At 40.5% G+C, this 15,597-nt stretch overlaps 1 protein-coding gene across 1 annotated transcript; it reads right to left on the bottom strand.

Moving 5' to 3' along the window:
* Positions 1 to 398: 398 nt before the first annotated feature.
* LOC114322224 (leucine--tRNA ligase, chloroplastic/mitochondrial) lies at positions 399 to 15,109 on the bottom strand. Its single transcript, XM_082888297.1, is given in 13 exon segments — positions 399 to 908; positions 1,088 to 1,205; positions 7,139 to 7,270; positions 8,007 to 8,084; positions 10,307 to 10,390; positions 10,483 to 10,532; positions 10,535 to 10,556; positions 11,012 to 11,093; positions 11,239 to 11,301; positions 12,497 to 12,576; positions 13,412 to 13,606; positions 13,776 to 14,040; positions 14,405 to 15,109. Coding segments are annotated over 13 exon segments (1,263 nt in total). The 5' UTR covers positions 14,494 to 15,109; the 3' UTR covers positions 399 to 903.
* Positions 15,110 to 15,597: the final 488 nt, after the last annotated feature.

Genomic DNA, 15,597 nt, shown 5'->3' on the forward strand with positions numbered 1-15,597 from the left:
TTTTTTTTTTTCAGAAGCAGAGAAGGAGAAGAGAAGGGAGGAGGAGGAGGAGGAGGAGGAGGGGGAGGAGTGGACTGGAGGGGGCCATAACAGTGGGAGGAGGCGGAGCCGGAGCCGGAGGTGATGGCGGAGCTTCTGCGACGATCGGAGCTGGGCGACGGGCTGGGCGATCGGCGGCGACGTGCTGGGCGACGATCTCTTCTCTCTTCCCCTCTTCTTCTCTCTTTCTCTCCCTCTCCCTCCGAGCTGTTGCAGAGTCGAACATGGAAGAAGAAAAAAGAAAAGAAAAAAAAAATCCCCAAAACGTCGTCGTTTTGGGAATTAGGGGAATTAGGGAGGTCAAATTCGAGCTCTCAAACATTATTCTATTTGCACAATCAGCATTCTATATGCAAAACTTAAACAAATAACAGTCCAACCAAGACCCTTTTTTCTTTCATTTCATATTAGTTCTCACCAAATCAGCCCACCCAAACAGACTGTCAGTGTAAAAAGGAATATTTAGCAGCAGAATACAAGGAAAATATGCTCATTAAAATTTACAATTAGCACCTGCCAAGCAACATTTTAGACAAAAGCACGACTTTCTATGGTTTAGAAATTTCTCTGCTGCAAATTGACTTGGTCTATGTTGGGTAGACTTTCAATCTTCATACATGAGGACACTACTGGATACCTGCCTTGATGTTTTGGGGCTCCAATATGACATTCAAAATTTTACCGGGAACATAACTTTTCTTTCTGACATTTCTACAGTCCAAATACTTGGAGAGTTTTTGGTCGATTGAAGCCAGTTTGAAAGCATCGTTTTCTGTACATGTTTCTTCAACCTGTATTGTACCCCTCGTTTTCCCATTAATCTGAACTGGTAGGACCACTGTGGACTCCTTTCGGTAAACAGGATCAGCCTGCAAAGTCTCATAATAAATGACAGAAAATTCATTAATTAAGTTTGACAGAAAATGAGTATAAATTCTTCAGAGCCTAAACAAATCTATCCTCTTCTTTTAATACATGCTTTAATAAAAATAAATAAATAAATAAGAAGAAGAAAAAAGAAGATGAATTTCAAGTTCTAATAACTGACAAAGATCCCAGCCAAAACCAAATATAAATAGCTGGCGAGTTTCTGCATTAATTTGGAGATATAAGTGGAGTCTCCTCATCACTCCAACTTCTGTACATTCAAGCCATATGTGCAGAAACTTGCCAAAACAATGAAACAGTAATATTTTATGACTCTGAACATACTTGATCTTTCAAGATGAAATTGAAGTAAACGTGACTTGTGTGCAACTTTCTAGATTCACTCTAATTTCGTCTGGACAGATGTTTAAGAACTCAAAAATACAAACCTTTTTCAGCTCGTGGTCTGCAATATGGAATGAAGCAATAATATTTTATGACTCTGAACATACTTGATCTTTCAAGATGAAATTGAAGCTATAAGAAATTGAGAGAGATTGAGAGAGCAAATTAGCTCTGTGTTTTTGATGTGTATTGCAACCAAATGGAACCTCCATTATATAGGAGATGTTTTACAAGACAAAATGATGAAGCCACCGAAAGATAGCAAAAGGAAAAGAAAGCATCTCTGTGCTAGGCTAGCAACAGCTATGCAACAACTATCTATATTTAATATAATCTATTAAATATAATATCTACATATATTATCTACTATTATAATATCTACATACTATTAACATCCCCCCTCAAACTCAAGGAGGACAAACATCAACCAACTTGAGTTTGGAGACAAGGTCAACGAAGCGGCCAGGAGAATGAGCTTTGGTGAAGATATCAGCAGGTTGATCAACAGAAGAGATCGGATGGAGATGGACAGTACCATGAGTAACGTGTTGCCGAATAAAATGGCAGTCAATCTCAATGTGCTTGGTGCGATCATGAAAAACATCATCGTGAGCAATTTGAAGAGCACTGTGATTGTCACAAAAGAGGGCAGTAGCGCCAGAGGGAGTAACACCCATGTCAGCAAGAAGCCAACGAAGCCAGAGAAGCTCCTGAGTAGTATCAGCAAGGGCACGGTATTCGGCTTCGGTACTAGAACGAGCAGTAAGAGATTGTTTCTTACTGCGCCAAGAAATAAGAGAATCACCCAGAAAAAAGCAAAACCCAGTAGTAGAGCGGCGGTCAGTAGGATCGCCAGCCCAATCAGCATCAGAGAAAGCACGAAGCTGGAGAGAGGAGCGGGCGGAATAATGAAGACCATGAAACATGGTGCCTTTGAGATAGCGAATGATACGAATTAATGCAGCATAATGTGTGGTACGAGGAGCCGACATAAACTGGCTGACAATATGGACGGCATAGGCAATATCAGGACGAGTAACAGTGAGATAGACAAGACTGCCAACCAGCTGACGATATAGAGTAGCATCAGAGAGAAGAGTGCCATCAAGAGGGGTAAGACGACTCTGAGGCTCCAGGGGAGTTGAGGCAGTCTTGCAATCGGTAAGACCAGCACGGGTGAGAAGATCAGATGTGTACTTAGCCTGAGAGAGAAAAGAACCCGTGGAATCATGGAAGATTTCAAGACCCAAGAAATAGCTGAGAGGACCAAGGTCTTTCATCTCGAAATGATGGCTAAGAAATTGTTTAAGATGAAGAATACCATTGACATCATCACCGGTGATAATCATATCATCCACATAAAGAAGAAGCAAGGTGGTCCCTTGAGCAGTTTTGCGGATAAACAGTGCAGTATCATAAGAGCTGGAGGTGAAACCACAGTCATGAATAGTAGAGCTAAACTTGGCAAACCAAGCGCGGGGAGCTTGTTTGAGACCATATAAAGCACGTTGAAGTTTGCAGACTTTATGAGGTGGATAAGTAGACCCAGGGGGAGGTTGCATGTAGACCTCTTCAAGAAGAACACCATTAAGAAAGGCATTTTTCACATCCATTTGATAAAGATCCCAGTGTTGGGTAGTAGCAACTGCAATGAGGCTGCGAACAGAGGTGAGACGAGCAACAGGAGCAAAGGTCTCCTCATAATCAATACCATATTCTTGATTGAAGCCTTTAGCAACAAGGCGAGCTTTATAGTGCTCAATAGAGCCATCAGAACAGGTTTTGATTTTGTATACCCATTTACAGCCAATGGCAGTCTTGCCAGAAGGAAGATCAACAATGTCCCAAGTGTGAGTTTTGTCTAAAGCCTGTAATTCATCAGTCATAGCTTGCTGCCAAAGAGGATTAGAGCGAGCCTCCCGATAGGAGGTGGGTTCATAAGTAGAAAAAGCAGTAGAACCAACAATAAAGTCACGAAGACGAGTAGAAGGTTGGATTACCCGGTGTGGTCGAGCAGGAGGATGAGGAGCCAAAGGAAGAGACTCAACAGGGGGTGAGGAGTCCGAGGGAGCAAGATCAGGACCATCAGAGCTGGCAGGTGCTTGAGAAAGACCAGTAGGCAAGGCAGTCTCAAGAGAGTCAGGCATGGGCAGTGAAGGAAGCTCATCATAAAACAGATCTGCAGAAGGGTTAGTAAAACACAGAGAGGGTGAGGGAATGGATAAACGGAATTGAGAGAGGGAGGAAAACATTGTGTGTTCCCAAAAGACCACATGACGAGAGATACGGAGACGCTGGGAGAGAGGATCCCAACAGCGATACCCTTTATGTTCAATACCATACCCCAAGAAGCAACAAAGGCGAGAACGAGGTTCAAGTTTGGTACGTTCATGAGGTTGGAGAAGAACAAAACAGGCAGAGCCAAAAACCCTAAGGGTGTCGTAAGGGGGACGGGTGCCATGTAAACGCTCATATGGAGTGTGATTATGAATGACTGGTGTAGGGATACAATTGATAGTGTAAGCAGCAGTGAGAGCGGCTTCACCCCAAAAATTTTCTGGACAAGAGGAAGAGAGAAGGAGGGCTCGAGTAGTGTCAAGTAGATGCCGATGTTTTCGTTCAGCACGACCATTTTGTTGGGACGTACCTGGACAGGAACGATGAGGTTGAGTACCATGACTCCTAAGGAAAGAAAGAAAGTCAAAATCTTTATATTCCATGGCATTGTCGGAGCGAAAAATCTTGATAGTTTTAGAAAATTGGGTTTTAACCATTGCAGCAAAATTGTAATAAAGTTGTTTGAGTTCAGAGCGATTTTTCATAAGAAACAACCATGTAAAACGAGAAAAATCATATATAAAAACAACAAAATAACGTGCGCCTACCATAGTAGGAGTAGGAGAGGGTCCCCAAATATCAGAATGAATGAGATCAAAGGGCGCAAGAGAAACAGAATCACTTTTATTAAACGACAAAGCATGTTGTTTTGCAAGTTGACAGGACACACAATTGAAAGCATCAGAACTTACAGTACCCAAATGACCACTAGAAATTAAAGACTTCAAACGACCAACAGAAAGATGGCCCAAACGATAGTGCCAAAGCTGAAAATGAGATAAAGGAGGAGCAGTGGTAGCAGTGGTAGGAGCAGTGATTTGAGAGGAATCCGGAACATGAAGATGGATAAGTTCGTAGAGACGTCCTTGCTTACGGCCTATCCCAAGAGTTTGCCTGGTCCGAGGGTCCTGCACCAAACAACCAGTAGGGGAAAAGGTAACAGTTAGACCATGCTCACATAATTGACTAATGGAGATAAGATTTAAAGTGAGAGCAGGCATAAGATATACATGGGATAAAGATAAGTGAGAGGTGGAAACAGACCCAACATGACTTACAGACAGAAGAGACCCATCAGCAGTATGGATAGAAGGAACATGAGGAGTCGAAGAGAGAGGAGTAAAAATAGTAGGATCAAAGGTCATGTGATTACAACAAGCGGAGTCAAAGTACCAGGAAGTGTTACCTGCGGTGGTAGACAAAGCAGTAGATGGAGGAGTACCGGAATGCTGCCAAAAATGTTGAAACATGGCTTCAACATCGGTATGAGAGAAGACCGGAGTGGAAGGATCTACAGGGATAGAAGAAGGTGAATCTTCGGAGGCGGCAGCAGCAGTGCGTGGAGCAGGCATGTTTTTAAATGGAGTCCCAGAACGGTGAGAGTTGCTGCGGGAAAGATTCCCGGTGGAAGGACCTTGGCGAGAGGCAAGGGTAGGATTGCGGAAGCAATCTTGTTGGAGATGACCGGGGCCAGTCTTGTTGCAAAATCGACAAAGACGAACGGGACAATGAACCAGAAGATGAGTCGATGGAAGATTGCGGTTGTGACAATAGTTGCAGGTAGTGGACCGTTGTGGTGAAGGAGAACTCCGAATCTGGGGAGTAGCAAGAACAGAGTCCACAGGGTGTGGATGGAGAGTACCAAACCTGGTTTCCTCGGACAGGAGTTCAGAAACGGCTTGCTCAAGAGTGGGTAAAGGAGTGCGATGTAGGAGAGATGCGCGGACGGGCTCAAAACGAGGAGTGAGAGCCATGAGAAACTGAACCAAGCGCTGTTGGTCACGGTAGGTAGTAAACAAGGCAGCATCCTCAGTATGAGGCCATAGAGGCTCAGAAAGAGCGAGTTGATCCCAAACATAATACATTTGGGAGAGGAAATCATTAATGGTCTGAGTGTTTTCTTGGCGCATACGGTGAAGATGACTCAGAAGCTGATATTGGTGAGCAAGACCGGTAGTCTGATAGCGTTCTTGCAAAAAATCCCAGATGGCCTTGGCTGGAGAGGAAGCAGACTCAAGTTGGAACCTACCAAACTGAAGGCTGATGGATGTAATAGAAGTATTGCGAAGCCAGGTGATGATCTGATAGTTTTTACTATCCCAATCTTCTAGTCGGTCGATATATTTGGCAGCGGAGTCCGTGGCAGCGGATTCCGTGGTTGCTGGGGCTGGTTTGCACACATCCCCAGTAATGATACGCCAAAGTTTCTTGCCTTTGAGGAAGCCAGACATGGCTTGTGCCCAAAGGACATAATTAGTCCCGTCAAGAATAACGGAAATAGGGTGATTAGAGGAATCCGGGCTATCCATGAGGGAAAAATAGCACAATGGCGGTAGAATCTGAAAAAATCGAGGTTACCAGTGAATTCAGAAGGCCGAAATTAGTGGGAAAAGGAGTGAAACGACCCAAAATATGACCACAGAGGCACAAAAATGAGAGGCAAAGGGGCGTGGCGCACGTTAGCAAGAAAGGGCGCGGCGCACGTTAGCAAAACAGGCCAGGCAGTGCACGGTAGCAGAGAGGGCTGACGTGTGCTGACGTCAGAAACACGCGACGCACGTTAGCAAGAAAGGGCGCGGCGCACGTTAGCAAAACAGGCCAGGCAGTGCACGGTAGCAGAGAGGGCTGACGTGTGCTGACGTCAGAAACACGCGGCGCACGTTAGAAAGGTAGTGCGCGGTGCACGTTAGCACGGGACAGTGTGGAGGACGCGTAGAGCGCGTGTGAGGCGGAAGGCGGAGGCAGGCGACGCGCCGTTCACAGAAGTGGCGCGTGAGAGCGCGTGTAACGTCTGATTGGGCTGAAATTGGTGGCGTTGGAATCGTCCGGAGGAGACGAAGGCTCTGGTGTGGTGAAACTGTATTTCAGAGATGGACGAAAAAGGGATACAGATGAAATGCAATCTGCAGAAAAAATATGTTGGAAGAAGAGGCTAGGCAGAAAACCTGTGCTCTGATACCATATAAGAAATTGAGAGAGATTGAGAGAGCAAATTAGCTCTGTGTTTTTGATGTGTATTGCAACCAAATGGAACCTCCATTATATAGGAGATGTTTTACAAGACAAAATGATGAAGCCACCGAAAGATAGCAAAAGGAAAAGAAAGCATCTCTGTGGTAGGCTAGCAACAACTATGCAACAACTATCTATATTTAATATAATCTATTAAATATAATATCTACATATATTATCTACTATTATAATATCTACATACTATTAACAGAAGCAAACATGACTTGTGTGCAACTTTCTAGATTCACTCTAATTTCATCTTGACAGATGTTTAAGAACTCAAAACACAAATCTTTTTCAGCTCGTGGTCTGCAATATGGAATAAAACAGTAACCAAGACAAGCAGCGAGAGAACATAGTCATTCTTTCCACACCCACCCACGCGCGCGCGCACACACACACACGGAGGGAGAGATCTACTTGATGTGAAAGATGAACCACACACAATGCCATATTCAAGAAAAATAGAAACCCGTTCCTTCGGAAAAGGCTCATATGCCAACGAATTTGAGTGTCCCAAGCGAGACCAAAGCTCCTCAGCTATGTGAGGAGCATATGGTGAAAGCAATAAGACAAATGGTTCAATGGCTGACCTTGGAAGTTTATCCCACTACAGATGTGAAAATGCAGAAAACTGATTAGATAATTTACCAAAAAAATTATATAATTGATGGACAAATAAAACATAATTCAGGCCATTAAATGATGTGAGCAAATCAAACATATGGTAGAGCACCAAGACTACCAAACAAGCAACTGGTTCACATGTAGACGATGCTTTCTTTCTTAAAATGGGTGTACTCAATGAAGAAGACCCCCGCTTACAGGGAAAGGTAATAAGTAGCCTTACTCTCACATTCGTTTGACTTTTTTTCTTTTTTTTTTTTTTGTGTGTGTGTGTGTGTGTGGGTGTGTGTGTGTGTTGGGGGGGGGGGGGGGGGGGGGGGGGGTTGGCGTTGGGAGGTGAAGTGTCGAGTTGAATTGCATGTTTCAAAAGGGTATTGTTGTGAACAAGAGCAATAAGACAGAGAACCCACACTCTCTCATTTCAGCCATCACTTTCACCTACTTCTTCATTTTTCATTTTGCTTTTGGGCTTCTACAATAATTTGAATGCCCCATATTCCTGATGTGAAGTGTCTCACACCTTCACAGCAAACAAACCTTCCAGTACAATTAATTTGTCAATGGGATGCTACTAAAAGTGTAAAACAAGTTACTGTATCAGTATCCCAACATATTACCAACCACCTAGAGAAAGTACCAATTGCAGTAAATCACATGCCCATATCAAGAAGAAGAAGAACTTGTTAAGGAGCCAAATGACAGAGATAGATAATAGAGACCTTATATGCTGCATTAATGAACTCCATCATTGCAGAGATTCCAGTGTTGAACCGTGTCCCTTCAATCTCTTCTGTGACCTACAAGCCAAACCAACTAATTGGTCAAAGCTCCATATTATGTCCAAACTACAACACCTAGGGGCGTGATGACATCTAACAAACGTATCTGCATTAGAAATGCACCAAACACTAAATTGAAAGCAATTCAAAGCACTAATTGGTCAGAGCTTCATATTATGTTCAAACTACAACACCTAGGGGCGTGATGACATCTAACAGACGTATCTGCATTAGAAATGCACCAAACACTAAATTAAAAGCACTTGTATAGATTGTCTTACTTTTCATTTCTCCATTTAAACATCAAAATCCCCATTGGTAACATAACTATTATTATTATTATTTTAAATCTTTGCTCCCCTTCACACATATTACGCGATTTGTATCATGCAGCTCTTTAATTTCAATTTTCGAAAATTTAAAATTTTCAAATTTGATAAGTTTGACACTATAGACCCACCTCAAATTTTACCACCCTTACCCATGCCAATGCAACATGTTAATATGCATTGATAAATAGTGTCCAATAGCATGGCGAAAAATGGGTGACCCAGCGCTCAAGGCTCCAGCTAACGCGGGGCTTGGGTAGAGCATGCCCAGTAGCATGGCTACGAAATAGAAATTTGATTACAGAACTTTAAAAAATAATAATAAATAAATAATTCAATTTTGTGCTCTCAACAAGATTATAATAGCAAAGTTTTATTATAAACTTAAAGCCAAATATCAGAGACTTAACAAATATACAGAACTGTTCTCAAGATCACAAGCTTGAAGTTATCTGAATAAAAATTAACAGAGATTAACTAAAAAGATGAATACCATACTCATTCCCACCGATGGGCTTTGCAATGATCACCTTAACATGGCAATTCACTGTACCCCCAGAATTATGCTCGGATCAAAAACTGGGTGTGACCCACGGACAGCAGCCAAACCAGTTATAACACTACAACATCTCATGGTAAGAAACCAGGGCATGCAGCCAATGAGAATGGGAAGGAACAAATATTGTGGCTGCTGCACAAATGGGATTTAAAAAATTTTTGAAGAGAGAGAGAGAGAGAGCAACAACCTACAATGCAAAAAATGGATAACTAGACCACTAGCTTGGTGAGTTGTGACAGCAATGACCAAAATGGATGTAGATAATAAGCTTATTATTTTTAACATTAACATTAAAAGGCCACGCACAAAATCTAAAAACAGCTCCCTTCTAAATTTAGAAAATAGTACACACTGCTAAACGTATTATTTTGTTTTAACATTGACTGCTTCCTTTATTTTATAAAATGGCATGATGTCCATATGAGCAGCTTCTTTCCATAAAAAAATTTATTTTTATGTCAATTAATTATTTGTAGACTTAAAAAACATGGTTCCTATATCTTCAGATATGGTGGTCAGGTGACTTTAGATTTCAAACCATACAAATCTTCGACATTGATGATAGACATCACTTAGGATAAACAAGCTTCAGCAATATTGCACAGCCTTCAGAGAGCATCTTTTAAACACGTGCGCGCACACTTTCACACACACAATGTAATAAACAAAACACACTAGTTGTGAAATTCATTGTATATTCTTTTGTTTGGTTATAAAATTGCTTATTTACCCTAAATAAATAAATAAACCATTCATAACATATATGTGCACTATTGCATCACTTAGGATAAACAAGCTTCAGCAATATTGCACAGCCTTCAGAGAGCATCTTTTAAACATGTGCGCGCACACTTTCACACACAATGTAATAAACAAAACACACTAGTCGTGAGCTTTATTGTATATTCTTTTGTTTGGTTATAAAATTGCTTATTTACCCAAAATAAATAAATAAACAATTCATAACATATATGCGCACTATTGCATTCCAATTTCTACCTAAACTAGACCTCAAAAGAGTAGAAGAGGCAAGGAAGAAAAACTAATAGCATAAAAAAAAATTGAAAAAAAAAATAATGATAATACCTTATCAACGCATTTATGGAGAAAGCGAAGTTGTTCCAATAGAGGCTCCTTGTCAATTGCCACTGTTCCATCTCTGAATGTACCATTGGGTAAAGATGAACCAACTATCAATCTCCAAACTGTCCCCATAAATCGATGAACGCCTTCAATACCAAAAACCAAAAATAAAAAGGTGAATGCCATAAATAATAGCCTTGTCTCTACTAATTTTAGTGGAATGCATCAAGATGGGTGAGAAAATATATAACAGATGTAGAAAAACACACTTTTTCATCGGGTATTCTTTCTTGATGATGCTTTTTCATCAGGTATTCTTTCTTGATGATGCTCTCCGAACACATCAACAGAGTCTGCAGGTATGAAATTCCCATCTGAATCTCTGCATGCCATATATTGAACCTGCCACTTAAATCATTAAGAACTAGCAACGGGGAAACATTACTTTGTGACCAAGCAACTGTACTTCCCCTCGGATAATCCCCTGGTTTGAATTAGAACACCAATGTCATAGAGAACCTGCAACAAAGTTTGAATTAGAAGCAATCAAATATATATATATACAGCACCAACAAAAGAAATACGGTCACCAATTTGGTATCAGAAAACAACTGTGGACGGCACCAGGCTTTAATTTACTAGCCAGCCTTTGATCATAGAAGGCCTCGTTTTTTTAATTTCGGTGCTTCCTTCATCACAGTGCTTCTCAAATACGTATCTTACCAATTGGGCTCTCCATCTCCTCAGACTGGCTCAGATTACTATGGTAAATTAACTTTTCTTGAAAACCAGAATACAATCATTACAATCAACCTACAATTTGGCTTGACTCATATCAATCTTTTTATGATAACATCAATTAGTTGTGTTCCAAAAAAAAATGAATATTGCCTATAATGCTGCATGGAACGGGAGACACCAACCAGAAACAGGGACGCCTCAAAAGACAGTACAATACAATTTGGAGCACAAACCTTGTGCCAGAACCTGGAATAAAGTAAGTGAAGAACAGCATGTTCAGCACCGCCGACATACACATCAACAGGGCTCCAATACCTGCACATGAAAGATGCTAAATAGAACTCTGCATAGCATATAATCATCTCTTAATAGCAAATGACATAACATAAAACAGATCCCCTGTAGGAAACCACTGTAGTGTCAAACTATAGAGATTTGTGTTAGCAAAAGTGGCACTGACATTTCTTTCATCTTATCAACCAACGCTTCGGAATTTTTAAGGTCCATAAATCTCATATAGTACCTGGACAAGAGCAGAATGTAAGATGACTAAGAATCTAATTTATAAAAATAAATAAATAATAAAAAAAAGGGGGTGTAACTAAAATGACAATGTTGAGAAAGATGAACAATGTTATGAGAAAATATAAAATAAGGCATAAATGCATTAGGGAAAACATAGAAGTGACATCATAAAATGAGCGGAAGTTGTTTGAAATGGAATGGCCATGTGCAATTTAGACCAATTAACATGCCTGCAAGAATGAGCGGAAGTCTTAGAGGACCTCTTGTCCTCTGTACTTACTTCTTTTATTTAACAAATTTCCTTTTGTTGCAGATCAAAATAAATAAATAATAAAGAGTGATTGCTTCATGTTAAGTGTGCTAAAAAACATAAAAGAAGGCCAAGAAGGACTTGACTGGGACATGGCTTTTAATGAAGCCAACAGTAGAAAAGAAATCCATGTAGTTGACGCCAAGTAATTGGAACAAAGGCTTGTTGAGTTGTTGAGTAAAGTTTTATTATTTTTCTCTTCTCACACATGACCACAGATTAGCGACAGCTAAAATACTGATGATGCCACCTTCCTAAAACGACAATGATATAAAACAAGATTTTTAAAATGTAAGGTGTTGTTCCTTCTTATTGATATACTAAAATTGTATGCACTTTTCTGAAAAGAATAATTTATTTCAGACAGCTTACACATAACTATAGTTTAGATCATACAAATAGCATACAGCTGATAATCAGTGAACTGACATTGAACAAACATGTTACATTATTAAATTTCTCCTTTCCACTTCTGACAAGTCCAGCATCCACTCTCCTTTCTCTCTTTTGTCAAGTCCAGCATCCACTCACCCATTCAACCAAAGTATGTATTTTTGTGCAGGGCCACACAAGTGGAATATATATGACAGAAGACATTTCTTTCTTCTTTGCTCTTTACTTTGTGTTTTCTTCAACAAACCACCCTCTATATCCCTATGTCCTATGTCCCTCCGGGCATCTCCATGCTTCACTCTCAGGTTTTCCTTTCTATTCAATTCATCTTCCCTGAACTTAAAGTACTTCAATGTTTTTCAGAAAAAAGAAAATTCTGGTAAAAAATACAGCCCACATTAAAAAAAACAAAGAAATCTCAATACCATTGCACCATTGGCACTAATACAGTAAAAATAAATAAATTTTAAAATTTGAAACAACAGATTACCAGCATGAACCAGCCCACTGTGGCATGGTGTTTGTTTCGCGTCTGGCAGGCTTTCCCGACAAAGGATCAGTGGTCACAACCTGAAAATCAATCATCCAAGTTTACATGTATGAATATTAAAATGAAAAACAGCTAGACAATTACTAACAATTCAGAAATAAATAATATGAGAAGAGCCAGCATGCTGGCCAAATTGGTGTTGAGGGCGCTAATAGTGGACATGTAGTCCAAAGTGACAATAGTTTGTTTGAAAGATAGGTATGACTGAATTTGCAATCACTGCAAATGAGCGCAACTAATCAAATAGGTGTTTTCATTTGCCTACTCATTCATGATGGCAATTCATGCTCCATACAATTGTAGAGAAGTTACAGAAAAGAAGAAGAAAATTTAAAATCAGAGTAACATCCAATCCAACTTGCTACAGGACTCCAAGCATTTGTTCGTTTTGCAGGTCTTCTCAGCAATCAGACAAAACTAATGACCAGCCAGACAACAATTTTGCCATGAAGAGTTTGATTTTGAGATCTTGGAAATGGATAAAAGGGTAAAATTCAAGCACACGTGTTTGATTTTGAGATTATTGGAACGAAGATGTACACAAGGGGGGTGAACTAACAGTGCTAGGTAAGCGTTTTAGGCAATTACTGACATTTTGACATCCGCAAGTACAAACTCAGATAAGTAAAATACTGCAGGACTCATCTATCCATCTGTTAAACAAAAATGACAAAACAGAAAGGACAAAAAAAGGAAGAACACATCAAGAAACTGCTTTTGAAAGATTTTAGCCAATTATTAACATTTTCACTTCTCCAAGAACAAAATCAGGAAGTAATGTAATGAAGAACTCATCAATTCATCTGCTAAAAATAAATGGCAAACAGATAAGAGAATAAAGAAGGCAAAACACACCCAAGAAACTGCTTTTGAAAGTGGTGGTTCTCCTGTCCCAGTGGGAGTAAAATCATCCAACTCAGGAAGGGCAAGAGGCAGCTCACTTTCAGGAAGTGGAGCACCCTCACCTGTGTCCTTCAAGAAAACAACTGGGATGGGCTCCCCCCAATAGCGTTGCAGAGCAAAAAGCCAGTCCCTCAACTTGTAATTCACCTAAAGGAAGACAAGTTTCACACAAGATCAATTGTATTGAATGGTAGAAGCTAAAAACACCTCCAAACTCCCTCTCCTGCCCTTCCATCACCCCTCAAAAGGGGAAAAGAATGCTTCAAATAAACTAAGAAAAGTACACCTTTTTAGATAAACAACCACTGAAAGTCACCTTTTTGTTCCCATTTCCAATTTTCTCCACCCATTCAATGACTTTGGAAGCAGCTTCTTTACTAGGTAAGCCATTGATGTCCAGACCCAAAATTGGACTTGACGAATTTACACTAATAGCTTCACCTGAGTAAGGTCTTTCAGAATCACCAGAACTTCCACCATCTGGCATCACAACCCAGCAGATAGGAATATCATATTTCAAAGCGAACTCATGGTCATGCATGTCATGTGCCGGTACAGCCATTATTGTTCCTGTACCATAGCTGCAACAGAACATGCTTAATATGTTACAGTCAATTCAAATCCTAATACTTCGCAAAGAATGCAATTAGTTAAAATTTTTGCCTAGTTGACCAAGTGACGTACCAATGCACTTTATATCCTTCATAATAGATTAGACAAACATCGCTATTAAGCATAATACATCAGCCAATGCTAAAAAGAACGAGAACATAAGAAATTAAGAAAAGGGTTTTATAGATCTCCCCAAAACATAATCCGCAATCCATATAGGGATAGTTAGTTGGGCCACAAGTCTCCGGCTTGCCCTCAGCGAGGAGGGCAACAACCAGCACAGTCTTTGACTAGTTCTCAGAGTCATAGCCAACAGAGAGGGCAACTGCCTACCTATTATCAGTATGGGCAGACTGGGCATTTGATGAAGTTTTGCCCTCAGTTAGGTTGCACATCTGGCGCGTCTGATTTGAGACAAGCATAGAGACATCTGCTGGCTTAGTCAATTCAGGCCTTGAGGGCCAATTAGGGATCCACAGCTCAGTCTGTGCATCGGGCCTATGCTCCGGGGGGAGAGCAGGTAGATCAGAGACCTCTGGGGCATGTGTATACTATTACTACGTTGGATCAGTTAGCAATACCTCCGATTGTAAGAGGTAACTTTTTGTTGTTCAATTCTCTAGCCAATATGTTAAGTTATAAGGGTGCATCTCATCCATTTATATCATCTTCTTTTGTATTTGCCTTGGGTTTGGAGTTTGATGAGTTGGTCTCATCTAGTTGTTGAGACACCTGTTGAGGATAGGGTGGGTATAGATTGGTTGACCTACTTTCGAGCTTCGATAGATTGTCACCGTAGGGAGGTGTCGGTGTGTACACCATCTGGGGATCGTTTCTATTTCTTGTGCGACCGAGGTGATATGTTTATTCTTCGCTACATGACCTTAAGGGTTGAGGAAAGCTGAGTTTCCTCTTTGGTATCACGGTAGGCGATGAAGGTAGTTTTGTCCGCGGTGATATACCGAGAGTGGTTCGAGAGTATCCAGGAAGTTACAACTAATTTACCTCTACTCAACTAATTGATACACGCACACATACTCTAACAAACTTTTACTCTAACTAACTAACCAACTGTAGGCTTGAGCTGATGATGTGGTTATAGCTGCAACACTAATGATGATGATGAGCTGCAACTGTTGTTTGATGTCTTATCATGCCCCTGCAAGCTGATGGGGTGAGTGAACTCCATAAGCTTGAACTTGAGATAAGAGAATTGACAGACGGATAAAGGTTTAGTGAAAATATCAGCCAACTGGTCCATAGTAGGAATGTATTGCAAAGTAAGTTACTTGGTAAGCACTTTGTCTCGGAGAAAATGACAATCAACCTCGATATGCTTAGACCTTGAGTGGAAAACAGAATTAGAAGCAAGGGCAATGGCGATACATTATCACACCACAAAATAGGAAGAGTGGGAGAAGAAACAACAAGATCTTGAAGTAACATTGTAATCCATGAAATTTTTATAGTAGTCTGAGTAAGAGCTTTGTATTCAGCTTCAATAGAATTTCAAGGAACTGTAGCTT

Source organism: Camellia sinensis, chromosome 9, assembly GCF_055761805.1.
Source record: "Camellia sinensis isolate YWXY chromosome 9, ASM5576180v1, whole genome shotgun sequence".
NCBI lineage: Eukaryota > Viridiplantae > Streptophyta > Magnoliopsida > Ericales > Theaceae > Camellia > Camellia sinensis.